Here is a 20,682-nt window from a genome sequence, read left to right as displayed (position 1 = left end):
AGATTAGCAGATTAAACATACCGCAGGGTCTCGTTGAGACCAGGAGTCAGGCTTTGATGAGAGGAGCCATTAGCCAAACCCACTGCAGTCAGCTCATGCTGCAACAGCTTCTTCTCACGGACTTAATTCAGAACTTGCACAGTCAAAGCTGGGTTGCTCAATCTGCCTTCGGTTAAATCTGTTAAAAACAGTGGGTGTGGAATGTATTTCAAAGAAGTGAAGGAATTAGCCAAAGTTCCCTGCAGGCTTTGATGTATTTTTTTTTATTAATGCACAGAGACAACAGCAGGCCTGAAACCTCTTCAAAGTGTAGACCCCTAAAAGATTAATCAGATGGAATACTGCGAGAGTGTGGAGCAAGGCAGCTGCGCTGTACCACATGTTGAAGGTGTCAGTGTGAATGAGATACCAGGAACCTCCAACCCCAGGCTCCTATAATATATCCAGGGAACATATGACTACATAGTCGGATTCAGTTGGAGCCCGAGAGGGTTAACAGGGTTATTGTCACTTATTTTATTTTAATCACTCCATTATTATGTCACTTGGCTTCTTTCATTTGTTGGCCTTTGGATTGTTACCCTCTTGAACTACTTACTTTTGCTAATGGGATCAAGGCCCGATGGAATTAATTGTATCATGGTGTGTGTGTGTGTGTGTGTGTTAATGTGTGTGATTAAAACAGCTTAAGCAGCTCTAATGTGCATGGTGAGCTTTTGGTAAAGATTGGCATACGGTGCGAGGAAAGGGCAAGAGTGTGCAACAGAGTCACAACTTTTTATTTTGTCGAAGCTGTGTTGCTTCAAATTGGAACTTCACAGTGAAGGTCATACAGTGCTACAACCTCCCAAAATCCCCTCTGTAATGACGCAGCCCTCCTCACACACAGTTAAATGTGCATCGTGCATACTGATGCACCCCGAACAGGAAGAAGTCAGTGGGGCAAACAGAAAGCAGGATTAGCATGCAGCACACTGCACTGCTCTGAGTTTAAGTGTCGTGACAGCATCTATGTGCTTTCTTTCTCTTTTTTTTTTTTTTTTTCTTCTCGCAGGTAAATACGGCCATGCACGAGGCCAAGCTGGTGGAAGAGTGCGATGAGCTGGTGGAAATCATTCGACAGAGGAAACAGGTCATCGCTGTAAAGATCAAAGAGTCAAAGGTACGCTAGCCTACACTCGTGTCCTCCAAGACTGCACACCAGGGAAATTAATTGCAAATTTGCCTCAGCCCCAGAGGTGCTACGTCTGGCTGCGCCTGTGAGTCGCATGTCAATCAAGTACACGTAAAACAGGCTATTAAGTATTCAGACCAAGTGGCATGATCCAGCCAAAAGTTACTTGAACCGTAGAAAAGGAATGAGCTGTAGAAGCAGGTTTTTAAACAGCATAGGCTCCTCACAAGCTTCAGTTTCTTCTTTGTCTTTAAAGACCCATCTGTGCTCGCTCCCCAGCAACCTGTCAAATAGCGAGGCCCATATGGAGACGACAGCTCTGCGCTTACTCTCAAAACTCATCACTAGATTTGTGTCAGTGGAAGTGATGCTGCCGGACCCATCACTTGCCTTCTGTCCACGACGCTTAAAATAAAGGGATGGATTGTTCATGAGCCTTCTGATAACAAAGCCTGAGAGATAATCTTTTTCTTTTTTTTCCCCTCCTTGGGGAGTTCTCTAAGGGCTTATGTTGCCTACTGTGAGATAAACCTGGAGAGATTGGGATATTGCCTTAGTTGAGGGAACTGTTCATCCAGGCACTCACAAGCAGAGTGCTGAGAGGTGCTAGGCTTGAAGGGGAAAGAGGAGCTGAGAGAGGAAGCAAAAGGGAGAAACAATGCTCATGCGAGACCAATGAGATTAGACAGGGAGCCAGGCTCAGGTTCATTCCAGCCAGGCATGGTGTGTTGGTTCCAGCCATGTGAGATCACTTAACAAGCATCCTCTGGCGAGAAGAAGCAGGGCTGTACTAATGCCAACCAACACAAACACAAACAAGAAGGCCAGTCCACTGCGCTGTTCTTTTCTAGGTTAAATTAACTGTTGGTGCACCAAAGGACTAGATTCAGGGTTTTGTTGTTGTTGTTGCTGTTGTTTTGAAATAAACTAGCCAGTTGATATTCTTTAACCACTGATTTGTTCGTGAACGCTAGTATTTTGTGGACTTTTTCTCTAAAATAATGACTCAGAGATCTTGATCTTGAAATCTTTTTTATGTTTGTCCACACAGCCGTTTTATGTAACTCGTCTCTCTTCAGTGCACCACTTCTTTATATAGAATCATAACATACTCTAAAGACTCTTACTGTTTACCGAACTCTATCACTAACAATCTGTTACTTAAACAGTGGGAATCTATGATCTGGAGAGCAGGATAGCTGGATTGGCCACAGTTTTGAAAATGAGATGCAGGAAGCCCAGACAGGTGTACTAATCTACAGCACTGGCTGGCTATCACATCTAGTGAGATTAATTTCATATGACAGGACTCTGGAAGCATGAAAATGCTGTTGAAATTATGTCACTGACCTTTCAAAATGGCCCTAAAAACAAGTCTTGAAAAACTGGAGCAGGCTGAGTCAAGTGCAGATCATACCTTTGTAGTAAACATGTCAATCCAGAGCCAGCACGCTGCATCTCTCCTTCACTGCACGATAGATGATCTATTTAAAGGCATACTCTGTCTATCCTCCTTTTGTCCGAGGGAAGATAATTGTATCAGTTATGCCACAATGTATTGACTGGTTACGCAAGAACATATTCAGTCTCAGTGTCAACAAGCTTGTTTAAGCAGGTCCGGGGTGTGTGCACAGCAATGCGGTCAGGCTTGCCAATTTTGCTCCCTGTGTTTCCCACAGGTTTTTAAAAGGGATGGATGGAGACAGAAAGAAAAAACAATAGTTCTGTAAGACGCTCCATTATGAACTTGGAAGAGGCGTATGTTTTTCTGCGAGAGAACAATGCATACCTCTGTTCGTCTAGACACAGACATGCAGCGGGAGAATATTATCTGCATGTTTAAAGCTTCATCTGGAAAACAACAGAGAAATATTTCCAGCTGCTCCCAGCTGTAGCACATTTACATTTTTGAAAGGCAGACTGTGCTAACATGTTTTCTGAGAATTTGTTAGGACAAGTGCTGTTAATGTCACCGTGAGTATTAAAGCCCAGTCATATGTCAGCGTGCGCAATATGTAGCAGGGAAGGAAAATGTTTAAGAATAAGGGCTGATCAGGTATGTGATGGGGAAAGCGTTTTCCATAGTTTGAGGCTGTCCTGTGCTGATGAGATATTTTTACATTAATGGCCTAACCAAAGGACATCGTCATCAGTCGACTGGAAACCAGCATTTTTAATCAATTTTCTTATCAGCCTGCAGCTTACATAGCAATCATGTCTTTTCTGTGGCTGGATGAGCGCACGGGGTCTTACACGGCTGGTTCAGGGCACATCTGTGCTTCATTCTCATGTGAATACTGAGGGGAGACATACTGGAAGAAATGTCCTTCCACATTATATTTAACTGTATACATTTTTTATTCTGGTCATTGGGCTTTGACGGCTCAGCCAGAACAAGAGAACAACCAGTCATCATTGCCATCATTGTTGGGGTTCTGCTTATATAACCATGAGTTTTTCAGAATCTATCTATAGTCTTTTTTTTACTGGTTTTATTTTCTTTGGTCTGTTACTCATGATAACATCTCATGTGAACTAAATACAAAATCCTCTGAAAGGATTAAGTAGCAGCCAGATTGTACTGATAATATGTAATTACTAATGTAATAATAATAATAATAATAACAACAACAATAATAATAATAACAACAACAATAATAATAATAATAATAATAATAATAATAATAATTTTAGATAGATTAAGGATGTGAATTTCAGTAAAATTGGGTATTAGTATTATTTGAATAATATTCAAACATTCAGCCTGGCACCCACACACGAAATGGACCGAATACACCAGAAAATGAAAACTTTGTGCTGTATCCCATATGAACAAAATACAAAAGCCACTGAAAGGATTAAGTAGCGGCAGAATGTACTGATAATATGTAATTATTAATGTAGTAATAATAATAATAATAACAGCAACAACAATAATAATAATAAAAATAATAATACTTTTAGATAGATTAAGGATGTGAATTTCAGTAAAATTGGGTATTAGTATTATTCCAAAATATTATTTGAATAATATTCAAACATTCAGCCTGGCACCCACACACAAAATGGACCGAATACACCAGAAACTGAAAACTTTATGTGCTGTACTGTGTGTACGGAAGCACAGTGTGGTGTTTTAAAGCTTCCATATGGTAGTGAGTTACTTTCAGCATTCAACCGTCTCCTTACAGTAAAGCCAAAAAATCACTTCACTCCAGCAAAGCTATAGTTTTTTCTGTGGAGAGAGCAGTCAGCGCTTCAGGGTTTCCACCTTGCAGCTCAATTAAACTTTAATCAAACTCAAATTTGACCCATTTGCCACTTGTTTTTCAAAGTTCAACCACTGAGGCTGGCTGATGTAGGAGTAGAAATGGCTCAGTCTGTTCAGACATGGGGAATAAAGTCTCTTCATTCTGCGGAATTGAATCATTGACACTGGGCTACTGCACCGAGATAGCAGGGTGAGTGAGTGCCAGCATTGAGGAAGACACAAAAAGACAACAACGGTCCTGTGCCTTTCTATCTTAAATTGAAATATGTTTTTATAAAATTGCCCCCAAAATAATAGAAACTGCTTTGAGCACGCCTTCATGATGCAGAGCTCACAACACTCATAAACTGCCAGCAGCCATGCACCTCCACACTGATGACACCCTTTCAGCAACTGCAATACATAATCTCACTAGTTCATAAGGGATTATTACTATAGTATACTCAGAAACATATCATTTGTTTTTTTCTCCAGTGTTCAGAAATATGGACCCCTGCCTATTAGAAAACGTTTGCTATCAGTTACATCAACTCATGCAAGCTATGAGATATATTTAAAAAATGAATGGCTCGTACACAAAATATCAGTGCACAAGTACAAGTTGAACTCCTATGCTCATTAAATTGTTTTCAAGTTTGAAGGTCAACAGTGCTAGATGTAATATTACGTGGCTACACATTGTGGAAAGTCTACGCTTTGTATTATTATCAAAGTACAATTTAGCAGGATTCAGGGGTTTTTTTTCTCCATGATTCATTGAAAAAATAATCCATAGGGGGTTTAAACAACATGCATCACTTCCATCATTGTGTAAACTAAAGGAAATATGATATACCTTGTGGGAGTGTTGGATTGATTTTGTACGTTGATAGATGAAAGAATGTGTCTCTCTCTCTCTCTCTCTCTCTCTCTCTCACTATCTCTGTAGGTGATGAAGCTCCGTAAGCTGGCTCAGCAGATCGCTAACTGTAGACAGTGTCTGGAACGCTCCAGCGTTCTTATCACACAAGCCGAGCAGAGTCTAAAAGAGAACGACCATGCTCGCTTCCTCCAGACTGCCAGAAACGTGGCAGAGAGGTGAGATATATGCATAAACACATAAGGAGTTTCTCTACACCATACAGCGTTTCCCAGCATGAAGTCAACTTTTAGCGCGTCTGCAACATTTAATATGCTCCGAGAGCTGCTGATCATGGTCTGCATTCAATTCTGTCAATACTTTGAGCACATGGTCACACTGGATTTCGAAGAACCCTGAAGGGTGCTATGGCTTCTACGAAGTCTCTCATGCGTGCACAAGTACCTGAATGCTGCACTTTCTTCCCATCAGGTTTAGCTTGCAGTGTCAAGTAATCTACAATGGATAAATAATTGTCTTTTCTTCAGATGTCACTTCACGTATTTAGTTTAGTTAACAGCATTGTAAGATTTATCCTTTGCATACAAAATACCTACAATACTACAGTGAGGAGGTGCCAAATACAAGTTCTCACGAAATGCCTGTGACTTGAATCCATATGTTAATAGACCTTCTTTTGCAACAGGAGCTAATTACGTTGAAGTGCTTGACTAATTTACAGAACAGCCAGTAGCATTAAAGATACACAACACCCATGCCGAATTTAAACAAACTTCACAGTAGTTTAGCAAAGTAACTACGGGCAATAAATGAAGTGTTTACGCACTTTTTGCACCTGCCTTTATCCATGTCTGTTGACAATATCCTAGACGACAAGATACTGTGTGTTTCTAGAGTAATTCAATACATATGTGAGTCAGGGTCCACTGTCAGTGGTGCCAATGATGACAGAGAGTCATCACTAGGAAGTATCTGAGGTGTCTGAGTGGTAGATTACATAATATTCTTTATCAATGGAGAAGCTCATTAGAGAAGCTCATTATGGAGCCCCAAGTTGGTAAAACACTCCTTGGAAAAGTGCCACATAAACAAGATCTGTACAAATTTCACCTTCTTCCAAATGAATAAACCCCAAACATTTTTCAGAAGGCACAGAGCCATAAAAACATGTTTTTATGATAACAGGACCTGCCCCTGTAGCGAAGAATATATATATATATATATATATATATATATATATATATATATATATATATATATATATATATATATTGTAGATAACATTTTCTTAGAGGAAAACAAAACCAGTGTAGTATGATTTACCAAAAAATAATTTTACAAAACTATAAAATTAAAAGAAGTATTTTTTTCTCTGTCTTTAGCCTAGATATAGTATTATATTAGTGTGCATACACCAGCACCACAGCCATGCATATGAGACTCATAATTGCCCCATGAAGTACCATTTCCAACAGTATTAAAGTCTCTTTGATTGTGCTCTCAGATGAGCTTGTAACACGGCTGTCACAGTAAAACGGTGCTAAATAAAGTTTAACGGCGAGCGGAGCTTGCTTTCACAGCACATCTCTCTCCCTCTTGCTGACACCCAGGGTTGCCATGGCCACAGCCTCCTCACAGGTCCTTATCCCGGATGTCAATCTGAATGAGGCCTTTGACAATTTTGCCCTTGACTTCTCCCGGGAAAAGAAAATCCTGGAGGGGCTGGATTACCTGACAGGTGAGTCGGATATGTAGCATCCCTACGGTTCCTTTTCTGAGCAAAAAAAAACAACATGATGCTGACAATGAGCCTTATATATTTCCAGCCCCTAATCCGCCATCTATACGAGACGAGCTCTGCACAGCCTCCCACGACACCATCACCGTGCACTGGACCTCTGAGGACGAGTTTAGTGTCACGTCGTATGAACTGCAGTACACTATTTACACGGGCCAGACCAACTTCATCAGTGAGTATTATATTAGAATACAGTGTACAGCTTGTCATGTGCCTTTTACACATTTGCCTCATATGCAGCATTGCATGATATTTTGGAGAATGGGTATTGAATTTGCTGTCCAAAATTAGAAATATGAGCTGCTAAAGTCAAGAATGTGCTTCTGCAGTGCAGTATGAGATCAAGCTTTATGTAAGTTAGAGCCCAGCAGAACAGTTTTTGTGCATGCTCTCTATTATATAACAAAGCTTCTTGTGAGGTCTGCTTTCCAGAGGACACGTAAAGCTTTGTGGCATCAGAAACATACTTGACTCTCATTATACAGTTTATGATCTCCTACTACCGCGCCTTTTATTTACATGCATGTTAATGAAAGTCCTTTTTTTTGGAGCAGTGACATCACAACGCTTAACGTGGACTTGGCAAAAGGAAGGCATTAAAGAGGAGAGAAAGTGAGAAGTGCAATCCAGAGACCCAGTGCTGGAGTGGCACTTAAAAAAGCAGCGCTTCTTTCACATACTCCTGTACACTCCTACACAAATACACACTGTGCTTATCATTCCTTTACTCTATCTCACTTTTTTTGTTCTCCCACATGTTTCTCTGCCCTTTCCCTCTTTTCTTTACTCTCCATATGTCTCTGTTCCTCTCTCTCTCTCTCTCTCTCTCTCTCTCTGTCTCTCTCTCTCTCTCTGTGCTGGAGTGAGCTGTTCTCATCCAGTTACAGCAGCACAGAAAGCACTTTTTTCAGCCACTAATAGCCCAGAGACTCGGGAGCACTGGTCTGGCCACTGTTACTGCAGCCTCCTCAGAGAATTCAAGCCGAGAGGCTGAGAAATGGAGAGGAATGCTTTCTTCCCGGATTGACAACTTTTTCCATTGCTCTCTGGATGCAAGCGCTTAAGTGAAGCCACTAGCGCCGGTTATTGGTAGCATTTGCTTTTATCCCTTGAGGAGAAATATGAGCCGTTTCCATTTTATTTTTGCTCGGTTTCTACACAAACAATCCATTTAGAAGACATCCACATTATGTTTTATTCCTAACCAAATCAAATTTGAGGCTGTTATGTTTTTTGGGGGGGTTTTTTTGAATAAGCTGTAATTGTTTGCTCTGATAGGTTTCAGTGGAATAGTGCAGAAGTGATTTGAAAAAAATGTGAAAGGTTTCCTGGGACCGCATTGAATAAGCTTTGTTGATGCATTTAATTATTATCGATTTGACACAGGTAAAATGATATAACAGTTTTCAGCTTTCAATTTTCTTTGCTCCAGTTTTCTTTCCAAAATAAACAAGCACATGCTCTGTCCCTGTTTAAAACATGCAAAATAGCTATAGATTTACTCGCCCTTCTCTACAGGTCAGATATCAGCAATTACCCGTTTGGCACAGACGCAAAGGCACCCCTTGGTGGCTAATTAAAAACAGCTCCAAAGACAGCTATCTCAGCCAGATCTCACACTAATGGGGTGGAAGTCGAGAAGTGAAAAGCTTTCTCCCTGTCTTGTTCAGGGACTGCACTCTTCCAGACCAGTCATTATCCCAAGCATGGAGGCTGGGCGAGCCTGCTGATTTTTCCATTCGTGTGAGTGCAGGTGCTGTCCTGGCATCAGGCACGATTACATCTGACCTGAGCTAATGCTCTTTACTCCGCTTTTATTGTGATGGTGATTGATTGTGATGAGTGTTGCTGGCGTTGCATGCTAAGCCAGCAACAAAAGGCATTCCCGCTCTCACAAGCGCTCACACTCGTGCTGCGTTGCACAAATTTAGCTGTTTGTCCTTCCCTCTGTACAGAGTGGAGAGTACTGGGGGGCTGGAGAGTGCTGATCTGTTATCAGGGTAAATTTTGTAATTATGATGATATAGTAAGCAGTGATCTGATCAGCATGTGTCAGCATGTGTCAAGAGCTGATTCATATCTCAAGCTTATTCATGTATAATAGGTTTATTTATATTTTGCTATTTGATTATCTTGCCAGGTGGCCTATTCCACCACAAAGCAGGGTTGAAATGAATCCTGTTATTGACTTCTACTCTTACAGCACAGTGTGTATCAAAAGATGGGTAAAGTGAGTGAAGGGACACAGAAATAATGACGCCGAGGACACAGCCAGTCCTTCACAATCAAACGCAGTCATTACACGTGATTGCTTTGAAATTGTGCATTTGCCAAGGAGAACATTTTCAACACATTTCCACATACTGAGAAAAGTTTATTCCAAATGTAATTATAATGGAAACCTAAAAGTTGGTGGTGCATCAATAAATATATCTGCATAAATGTATGTAGAATGCAATCGTAAAACATTTTGGACAATTTCATGCTTCCAATTGCTCCCAATTGGGGATGACCCCTTCCTGTTCCAACCTGACTGCACACCAGTGCACAAAGCAAGGTCCATAAAGACATGGATGGGTGAGTTTGGTGTGGAGGAACTTGACTGGGTCCTGCCCTCAAACTGATGGAACACCTTTGGGACGAATTAGACCAACATCTCGTCCAACATCAGTACCTGACCTCACAAATGTGCTTCTAGAGGAATGGTCAGAAATTCCCATAAACACACTCCTAAACCTTGTGGAAAGCCTTCCCAAAACAGTTGAAGCTGTTATAGCTGCGAAGGGCGGGACAACTCCATATCAAATTCATGTGCATGTAAAGGCAGACGTCCCAAAACTTTTGGCAGCGTAGTGTATGTGCTACAGAGGCAGTGGATAGAGATACTGGAGTATTCAGAGTATTCCTTTTAATAACCTTTAGTCATATCAAGCATCTCGGGGTTTTTTTTCTTTTTCTCTCTTGATGGTAATAAGCTAATAAAAAAATACATCAGAATCCTCTGTCCTGAAGACTTTCCCTCAGTGGAAAACTTAAAGGAACAGCTTAATCATAAAGCTCTGACTTTCATAAATGTTAAATATCTCCTTACAGAAAGCCTCACTAGATCTCTGGCTGTTAAATAATAACAGTTATTTTAAAGCTGCTTATTGTGTGGCATAATTTATGAGGCCGTTGCCATACAAGTCCCAGTGAACAAGTTGTTACTATAGTTAGGATAACCTATTAGAACGAGCAGATTAATGTACACATGTGGTTCGCCTTGCAGCAGGTACTCTCCTCAGACGCCTGCTGTTACAGAGGATTAATCAACACAATTCAGACCGCTTGGATTGAAGAATTCTAGAGGGCTCAATGAAGTGCCTGATTAGGCTCAGAGATAATAATGTACATATGATGTCATTGTCCGAGTTCATACCGGGACAAGTTTCAGGGAAGCTTCTGCAGGCTTATTCGTGATAACATTGTCCATGACTCCTGCAAAAGCACGGTTCCTTATAGTGCAGATATTCATAAGCTGGGCTTTAGAGGATTGCCGAGAACAATGAGATGAGAATAAATGCAGAGTCCACTGAGGCCACCTATGATAAGGGTTAGACTGAGTGTGATGGCAGGAACGATATGTTTCTGCTTGGGTTATTGAGATGCAGAATGCAAGCTGCTCACAGACATTAGGGGTACAGTCAGTGGCATCTTGTACATGGAAGCACACCTGCTTACACACAAAAACACACACAGCGTACACATAAAAAATCCCTGCTAGAGCATCAAAACAGGCTTAGATTCACAGACAGGGGCAGGAGCATCGCAGTACTCTTCAGATGTTTCCTCATTTTTATTTCATGCTTTTATCTACCTACACACACATACTGAAAAACTGGGAGTGATAATACTGACTGTATTCAGTGTCCTCTGCTTTTTTCACATTTCATACAGAACAGTCACCAATTTTTAATGTCAATAATATAACCACATACTGTAGACACTATACTGATGACCCTTTTTCTTTCATTTTACATGTTTATTAAAAATGATCCAAGAAACAGATGAAACTAAAGGCACACTAACTTTTTTTAAGCTTTTAAGTCTTCCCTGCTTTATTTGTGACACCGATCAGACATAACATTATGACCACTGACAGGTGAAGTGAATAACACTGATGATCTCCTCATCATGGCACCTGTTAGTGGGTGGGATATATTAGGCAGCAAGTGAACATTTTGTCCTCAAAGTTGATGTGTTAGAAGCAGGAAAAATGGACAAGTGTAAGGGTTTGAGCGAGTTTGACAAGGGCCAAATTGTGATGGCTGGACGACTGGATCAGAGCATCTCCAAAACTGCAGCACTTGTAACTCAAAACTCACAGCTCTGCAGTGGTCAGTATCTATCAAAAGTGGTCCAAGGAAGGAACAGTGGTGAACCGGTGACAAGGTCATGGACAGCCAAGGCTCATTGATGCACGTGGGGAGTGAAGGCTGGCCCGTGTGATCCGATCCAACAGATTGCTGAAGATGTTAATGCTGGTTCTGACAGAAACGTGTCAGAATACACAGTGCATCATAATCTGGCTGTTCCCAGTCAGTGGTGCCCAGATGGTCATAATGTTATGCATGGTCAGTGTATTTATCTACTTTGTACCGCATTATCCTGAGGAAGTCCGTGGCAAAGGCAAGATATAAAGTGTTGAATGATTTTCTTTCTCAGGGCGTGGTTGGTGTGGACGATGGTGTGACAGTGAATGTTTGACTGTGGCTGTTTGAAAGTGCATTTCTAATGCTGTTCAGCTGTCCTTTCTGGGCGACGTAGTGGAAACTTGTTTTCTAGGTGTAGGCCGTTTGACATTTAATTTCAGTGATTTTGTAAGCGAGAGCACTAATCCCTAGGGCTGACATATTGTGGTCGCTCTGTGGAAAGGAAGCATGTCTGTAGCTCACACACTGGAAGTATTGACAGTCAGAGTCATGTCTATGCACCGATGTTCCCTCGAGATGCTCCGTATAAATCTTAGCACCATAAGAATCGGGGTTCGGGAAGTGTATATTGCTGTCTCTGTTTGCCTGAAACACACATCCTGGAACCCAACAGGGAGAGATCGATATATCCACTACACATGGTGAAAAAACATTTGTTCTGTGGTAGGGTTTTTTTTTGTTTTGTGATAAGTAAAGCAGATGGCATTTCCTAAAATAAAATAAAAGAGTGTATGTAAATGACATTTATATGCAAGCCTTTGAAAAAGGTGATAAATAAAGAAGGGTTTGTTTCGTTGTGTTTTCATTTATTCTAACACATCTTGCTTCTCTCTCTCTCTCTCTCTCTCTCTTTCTCTTTCTCTCTTGCTCTCTCACTCTGTAGGTCTGTATAACTCAGTGGACAGTTGGATGATTGTGCCCAACATCAAGCAGAATCATTACACCGTGCACGGGCTTCAGAGTGGTACCCGCTACATATTCTTTGTCAAGGCAATCAACCAGGCTGGCAGCCGTAATAGCGAGCCAGCACGCCTCAAAACCAACAGTAAGTTACACACACACACACACAGCAAGAAAAAATTCTAATATTTATTAGCAAAACACTTAATGAATCACTTTAAACCCTTTATGTTTTTGCTTAGTACAATTTGGCCTTTTTTCGAAATATGCATATTTGGTCCATCAGTAACTTCCAGAGGCTATATGATTGATAAGAATTACTTCGTGTAGCTAATGAAAAATTGGTTGATTCAGCATGTAGATCAATCTGTCAGTAAAAATGTGCAGTCGGGTAAATTATGTAGATCTGTCACACACCAGCTTTATCATTGTTCCATCATTAGAGAGAAACTGATAATAATAGCACTGTTGTGCAGTGTGTTTGTGTCCAGATGTCACCTGCATGGTAACACCTCATCCCGCCTTCTCTCAATCATGTTACAAAACACCCACAAGCTGTAGCAGATATTATTTAAACGGATGACTGGATGAGAGGCTTTATGCTGCTCTGAGGGTGAAATACAGGCTATCTTGGAAGCAAAGGTTAACGTTTCATCCTCTTATCGTATCCTCTATTTCTCGCTTCCTCCGTTTATCACACCCAGACTCTGCGCTTTTTTCTTTTTTTGCTTTATTTGTCTGCCTGATCAAAGGCTGTCTGGATTCCTGTTGCGTTGGTTTGGGTTTCCAGTGTTGTTAGTTTACACGGCACACAGCATGCATGGTAAAGACATGCTTTAAACAGTGACAGAGCTAAGGCCAGTTATGGGAATCTTTCCGTAAGGATCGTGTTACTCAGCTGGTGGGTTTACCAGGAACACTGTAGCATAGTGCAGCATTCAGGCTTGATAGTCTGGCCCCGGCCACGGTTCCTCCTGTGCCCTCTTCTGGTTTTTTTTTTTTTTTTTACACTATCACACAGCACAATAGCGTAATCTAAAAAGTAGCGCTCCTATTTGAATCCATTTACATAAGCGCTTTGTGTTTGATTAAGAGATTCAGAGCAAGCAGATTCTGAAACACTATTGTCTTTTGTTTCCAGCAAGTCTCTGTCTCAGCTTGATCAGCTGGCTGTAATTATCCAGAAGTAGAGCTGCTGGTAAATGCACCATTAAAGTGAAGTCTTGCTATAAAAAACAACAGCCTCACAAGTAGTCAGGTGTGAGAGGGGAGAATGTAGATAACAACAAGAGTCAAGAAGTTGTCACAAGTCTTCTTGACTTTTCCTTGTATATAAGTTTATAGAATCTTGGTCCACATACAATACAAGGTAAGGCCAAGAGTGCATTATTTAGGAATTACCTTCATAGGCGTATTAATTTGATATCAATTTAACATACAAGTCCACTGGGATAATAAATTATAATAAATAAGTTAATAAACCTCCATCACATAGATTCAAAATGACTTGATATGATCAATAACGTGGCAGCTGAGCGACTGGTGATACCTGTGAGAAGTTCACTATTTATGTGGAATAGTACTTCCCAGGCACTTACTACACTTTTGTCTGTCTCAAGCAACAGCCAAAATGTTTAGTCGACTAATTTTTTGTTTTGTTTGTTTGTTTTCAAACAATTGTGTATTCAAGCCTTATACCCAGTGATTTCATGTGTGTGTGTGTGTGTGTGTGTGTGTGTGTGTTTATGTTATGGCACGTAAAATGAGAGTGTAAAATTAAGAAGTACGTGAATCATTTCCATAGTTATGTAAACCTAAAGAAATTAACACATTGCATGTGATATAACCTAGTACGCTTCTCAAAAAAGTCGGGAAGAGGAGTTTAGACTGTGCTTGATTGCTGGAGGTGAGGTGGTGGTGGTGGGGAACAGCAGGTTGTTAAGGAGTCTGTCAGCTTGGTAAAAGAAGCTGTTTCTGAGTCTGGCAGAAATGGCCTAAATGTTGCCTGACCTTTCAGCAGATAGCAGGGGAGCAAAGAGGCCCTAGGTGTAAATAATTTGGCTTTACAGATACAATGCTCTCACCCGTTTTCAGCTGGTGTTACAGGTCTGAGACAGTGCAATTACCAGACACATTACCCATGTCAGACTTTAATACATCCTGTCAGGATGTTCTCAATAGTATGCCTGTAGAAGACAGGGCTTAACCAACCCTTACGTTGAGCCAGGAGTTATAGCATGTCATATCATGTCTTAAGGGCAACCAAGGAGAAGAAGCATTGTATTTTGGGGGCTTGTAAGCTTAGAAATCGAAGCTATAATGACAGAGGCTATACATGTGAAATAGCTGCCTCTGGGTGTCTTGTGAGACCTTTTTTTTTTCATCTTAAATATTCAGTATGTTTACATTTGAGTTCTATTTTCAGTCCAGCTTGAAGAGAGAGTGCAGTATAGTCCTTTAAGCATGAACTTAAATGTCACTCCATCTTGTGAGGGATGAGAACTCAAGCTGTGCAGAAATATATTCCAATTAGTGTGTTATTCTCATTCAGTGAGCAACATAAACAGTTGCAGCTCCATAGTATAAGTAATGTGTTTGTGTTGATCTTGATCAGCAGTAACATTTTGTGTGTGTGTGTGTGTGTGTGTGCAACAGAAGGCTCTGTTTAATCAGCAGTGCTACAGTTGATGATGCACATGAAACAAAATGAAATGAACCCAATTGGAGCTTGTTGTTGTAAAACCGATTCAGACTCTGTATTCTTATAGCTGGTATTTAAATAAAAAATAAACATAATTTTACTGCTTTATGCAGAATATATAGTCATGCATTTATTAGGCACAAGACACATTTATTTGTCTTGGCACCCACAGGTCAGTTAAAGCATTAATTTATTGTGTGTCGTAATTAGAATAAACAATGATAGGTGTGTGGAATGCTTAATGAATTAAGCCGTTAAGTGTCTAAGAGTTACCTTGTCCTCCTTGCACTTGTTTAATTGCCCAGATTTGCATTATGAGACAGCACACTTCCTGGATGTCAGCAACTTTTTTTTTTTTTAACACTTTAGAGTTATTGCCGAAAAGAAAACCTTTGTAACCACACTAGGAAGACTAAAAAAAATTGTCCTTGTGCTATTCCCACTTGGAGCACAATGTGAGATGAAACACCCTTTCCTTCTAACTGCACTAATCAGCACTTATGTTTACATTGTGAACATGTTCTTATCCGATCCCTTCAGAGTTAGAAATGTGGCATGTCTTTCCCAGCCCTGAGCTCTCTCTCGTCAGCTAATATGGATGTTCACACTGAATTACACGGGCTTACTCCACATTCTTTGTATTAAAGTTGTTGGTTCATTTGTTACAACAGGCTACAGGTATTCTGCTTCAGTTACTCTGGCTATAGCATGCCACGTGTCTGCATGTGGGTATACATGTTACCTTTGTTGCTTGCCAGACACGACCTCAATGAAAAGGCAAAACTGTGCATGTGTTTGGGAAGGACTGCACTCGCCATGATAAGCAGTTCAAAGCACAAGAGCACATTAATGGATTTGGCTTGAAGTAGCACATTGCTTGAATGCCTCATAGCCAGACACAGTAGCTCACTCTGGGCGAAGCCAAATATGCCAGCTGATCGCTGCACTGTGCTGTCAGTCATTAGGGTGGGAATCAGAAGCTTCAGGTTTAAGTAAAATGTCAAGCCTGACCTGTGTTTAAAACCCGATCCCAGACTTCTACAGGGGTACAAACTCATTAGGAGAAACATCCTCATCTAGGATTGCAGTACCTCTCACTCATTTTCCTTTTCCACATTTCTTGATTTTAGCAATTACTTATAAACATGACGTTTGTATTGAAAGAAAGGGATTGCACTGAGGGTGATAAAGACATCATGAAAATACCTGTTAGTAGTAAATAATTGCATAAGAAATCACACAGACAATCTTTAATTTAGCTAAAGACATCGGCCATGTTAAAGGCTCACTAGGTTGATTCAAGTGTGCTGGAATCAGAGAAAATGCTTAACTAGTCCAAGCTCCAAAAACCTTGTCCTAGCCTAGAACCTGCTGTCTTTGGATTCAGTCATGTCTTCTCATCCACAGGCCAGCCTTTTAAACTGGACCCAAAGACGGCCCATAAGAAGCTGCGTCTGTCCAACGACTGCTTGACCATGGAGAAGGATGAGAGCTCTTTAAAGAAGAGCCACACACCAGAGCGCTTCAGTGGTACAGGTTCCTACGGCGCAGCTGGCAACGTATTCATCGACAGTGGCTGCCATTACTGGGAGGTGCTGTTAGGAGCGTCGACATGGTGAGTGAAAAATGGCACAGGAACAAGGCTCCTGAAACACATAACTGGTAGAGTTATGCACTGGTGTATATTAGGGTGTACATGCCAGAAACTGACTTTTTTGCACCTGATTTGTTGAGAAAAATGCCACTCAGCATCTTTGTGTACAGCTGCCCTTCAAACCTGTTTTAACCCCCGCAAGCTAACAAGCTAATCCTACTATAAATTAGTTATCATGTGTGACATACACATTATCTGGATTATTGTATGCCAAGCAGATAATATTACTTTTTCACTGCTTAGCAGCCCATCCTATCTGATTTTTTTAACCGCATTCCACACAAAACCAAAAATAAAGCTCATGGAAAATGTCAGCTTTGGATTTGTTTTTTACCATCAGATGAAGACAGCCAGCAAACCACCTGCTCAAAGGCAATACGTTTTGAGTATTATATTCCAGCAAAATATGTATGCTTTAACATTTCATACATGGTGGAAGGAAGCCTGCATGCAACACATTTACATTTTAGCATAAGCCATTTTTATGCCAATTATACAGATAAGATCAACCTTAGAGTACTGCTTCCCCATGTTATCTGTGCTGTGTGTGTAGGTTTATCAAGCAGAAAAACCAAGATCAACTTGGTTGATCTTGGTTTTTCAAGACAAACCAATCAATACTGATAGCACTTGTTCGGTTTTTTTAATTCATCTAATGTACTGAGGGCCTTGTTGTCCCCTTAGAATCTGGTTCTAGTCCATAAACAAATCTGTTTTGAAAAATTTTGCAATAATAAGCGTACATGGGCTGGGCTTTGGGGTTGGTTTTTAATCTGAACACAAAAGCTGACTATTTTTGATAGACACGACATTTAATACGCATCATGTTCTGCAGGTACACCGTGGGCGTGGCGTACAAGTCGGCTCCGAAAAACGAGTGGAACGGCAAGAACTCGTCATCATGGGTGTTCTCCCGCTGCAACAATAACTTCCTGGTGCGGCACAACGGCAAAGAGATGCTGGTGGAGGCGTCGCTGCAGCTGCGGAGGCTCGGAGTGCTACTGGACTATGACAACAACACGCTCTCCTTCTACGATGCCATGAACTCACAGCACCTCCACACCTTCGACATCTCCTTCCTGCTTCCTGTTGCCCCTACCTTTATGATCTCAAATAAATCATTGATGATCCTGTCTGGCCTGCCTGTTCCTGACTTTGTGGACTGCCCTGAGCAGCAGGACGGCAGCAGCCGGCAGCAAGAGTCTCCATATGGCCTGACTATGAAGAGCTGCAACTGAGACACTCACGCAGACTGTTCCAGAACGCTCCAGGAACTTTTCCTCTAGGGCCAATGGGCTCATTTTGTCCACTCTGCTTCCTCACATTTATTTTGGCCCCACCACTGGCTCACATTGTTGATGATGCGGATAGAAGCTATGATGGTGGAGCTAGGTTTGAAGGATGTGCGCATTTTTCCTTGTTCATTGCAGTCAGGGGTGTTTGAGTGATGCACTAATAGTCATGGATTTTGAGATCTTTAATGGAGTGGGAAAAGTATGTAAATTATTTACAACTAATAGTTTGGTTTGCTTCTTTTGTCAGTTTTACTGTTATCCCTAAAAGCACTTTTTTGACCATTTTCGAGTGCCCCTGTGTGTAAAGAGAAAAAAGAAACTTGACTTAGGACAGGGCTGAACATTGTTTGGATATAATATAGTGGATTTATCTTCTAATAGAAAAAGGGATATAGATATGGAGTTTCTACTGAGGTTAACATTTAATAATATCTGATGAAACAAACTCACACTTTCATATTCAGGGAGAATAAGGAGAACATTTTCTTTGTGTTTTTTTTTTTGTCTAGATAGCATGATATGTATTTCCTCTGTGATTTGTTCCACTATATTGGTTTCTTGTTCTGTATTTTGTGGAAAAGCATGACGGTCCCACTGCTGATTTTAGAGACATGGATCTGTACTGATCCATGCAAGGGTTTATGTTGGGTTTTTTTTTTTTTTGGTTTTTTTTTTGTAAAGCTGAATCCATCTCACCAAATGAACCAACTCATAAAAGCGTTGCGGGTGAATTAAATCTCCAAAGGGCTTTATGGAATACATTTGATTTACGTTTATTTACATACAGATTCATTCCAACAGTCGAAAGGAGGGTCCGATTATAACGGAAATTGCTTCCATGCTCATTTTTTTTACTTGTTACGAAAGGGAAGTCTACGTATTGATGAACATCTTGAAGCCAACAATTCCATCTCATCACTGCTTTAGACCTTTAGCCTCATATATGATTTTCCTCAGTACAATATTCAGGGAGGAGTCAGTAAATGATGTCACAGACAATCATTTCTACCTTGTGGGCAAAAAAAAAAATTATTGTGTAGCATGATAATGTATATTGGCAATAGTGTGTTATACTTGAGCCCCTCCTTGAAACAGAAACGGGCGTCCAACTGAACTATGCTGTCTCCGTGCAGCCAAGAGAGCAGACATACTACTGATGGCACTCTCCTGCTGCTGCTGCTATAGTCATGTGTGGGGTCTCTCTCATTTATTTTCCTGTCCCTGTGGCTGCTCAGCTCAGCTCAGCTCTCTCCCCTCTCCCATGGCCATTTTTGCTTTTCACTGTTTTTGTGCTAAAATCCCAGAGCATGCTTCTGATCACAGTGCTAATGCTAATTTTTCACATAGCGCAAGGTTACACCAAAATATTCTTTCTTGTGTGTTCTGTGAGGTTTTTATTAATACTATTGGAAACATACATGCACAATAAATGGGCAGTTGTCGCAAGGATTTTTCTTTCTTTTTTTTTCTGTACAAGCTTGACGAATTTCCAATATGTTGATTCTTTATATTGTCGACTGAGTAGTCAAGATGCCATAGTGGACCCTAAACATGAAAGCAATATATGTGGATTAAGACAGTCCATTTTGAGCATTTCCATTTTCATTTTATTTTATTTTTTTTATTTCTTTAATTCTGATGGCAGTTATATTCCAGAAGCCATTGAGGTTGGGTAAGAGGTAAGCAAAGGTTTTCCAAAAATGCATAAATAAGTCTTATTCAGGGGCTGTTCATCTCTAATTGACAGGTTTGTCTGAGTGTGTCACACTGGGTCCTTCTGACCAATTCTGAACTGCTTCCTATTAATATTCTATACTGTTGTGTAAGGAGAACGTGCAGCATAGAGATCACTGAACATTCAGCTATACTGCATATCGGGTTTACAACTAGCTGTGCATTTAAAATAATAGACTGATAAACTATTTACATTTCCATTACATTGTTCATTGATTAATTAACTTTTGCATCTCCAATAAGGAAAAAAAACAAACGATGACACAGTTTTTTTCTTTTTTTTATTAGTCGATCAGACACAGAGTATCATGTTTCTGTTTTCGAACGATCTATCAGTTTTAGAAAGACGAGGATGTAAATCATAGGGGGAAATATATATTATATGAAATTGTATAATATACAAATATATGAACATTGTTATTTATGTGAGCTGAAACCCAATTAAAAAATCTGATCCCAAACATCCAGGTTGAACTGTGTGTTGTCCTGCCCATACATTTGTATTCTCTCTGTACACAGATTGTGTCACAGGAAGAGAAGGCTAATGATGCCAAGCAAGTGTGCTTACAAACCCCACAGGCATGAGAGGCTAGAGAGGAGTCTGCTGCACTGGCAGGGTGCTGAGTGCCCACAGTCAGGAGACGGGCATTGCCCATGCTCTTCAGCTGGCTCTCCTGGCACAGGGCACAGTTAGGCCAGAAAACCAAAGGGTGAGTTTTACTAAGATGGAACGAGTAGGGGGTGTAGAGAGAAAGAGGAACCCGACACTAGAAGATCGCGTTAGATGCTATGCATAATATGCTCAAGAAGTGAGTTTATAGAAA

At 40.7% G+C, this 20,682-nt stretch overlaps 1 protein-coding gene across 7 annotated transcripts in view; it reads left to right on the top strand.

Moving 5' to 3' along the window:
- The window catches only part of mid2 (midline 2), a 123,529-nt gene extending 103,208 nt beyond the window's left edge, over positions 1 to 20,321 (top strand). For all 7 annotated transcript variants that reach the window (XM_058396682.1, XM_058396681.1, XM_058396684.1 and 4 more), the window contains 7 exons: positions 1,055 to 1,162; positions 5,374 to 5,522; positions 6,915 to 7,042; positions 7,131 to 7,274; positions 12,458 to 12,619; positions 16,583 to 16,790; positions 17,665 to 20,321. In XM_058396682.1, the coding sequence (XP_058252665.1) occupies positions 1,055 to 1,162; positions 5,374 to 5,522; positions 6,915 to 7,042; positions 7,131 to 7,274; positions 12,458 to 12,619; positions 16,583 to 16,790; positions 17,665 to 18,067 (1,302 nt within the window). In that variant the 3' untranslated portion in view covers positions 18,068 to 20,321. The remainder of the gene's footprint in view (positions 1 to 1,054; positions 1,163 to 5,373; positions 5,523 to 6,914; positions 7,043 to 7,130; positions 7,275 to 12,457; positions 12,620 to 16,582; positions 16,791 to 17,664) is intronic.
- Positions 20,322 to 20,682: the final 361 nt, after the last annotated feature.

The sequence above is a fragment of the Hemibagrus wyckioides genome, linkage group LG08, assembly GCF_019097595.1.
Source record: "Hemibagrus wyckioides isolate EC202008001 linkage group LG08, SWU_Hwy_1.0, whole genome shotgun sequence".
Lineage (NCBI taxonomy): Eukaryota > Metazoa > Chordata > Actinopteri > Siluriformes > Bagridae > Hemibagrus > Hemibagrus wyckioides.
Note: the sequence above shows the minus strand (reverse complement) of the source record. Positions and strands in the feature narration are given on the sequence as shown.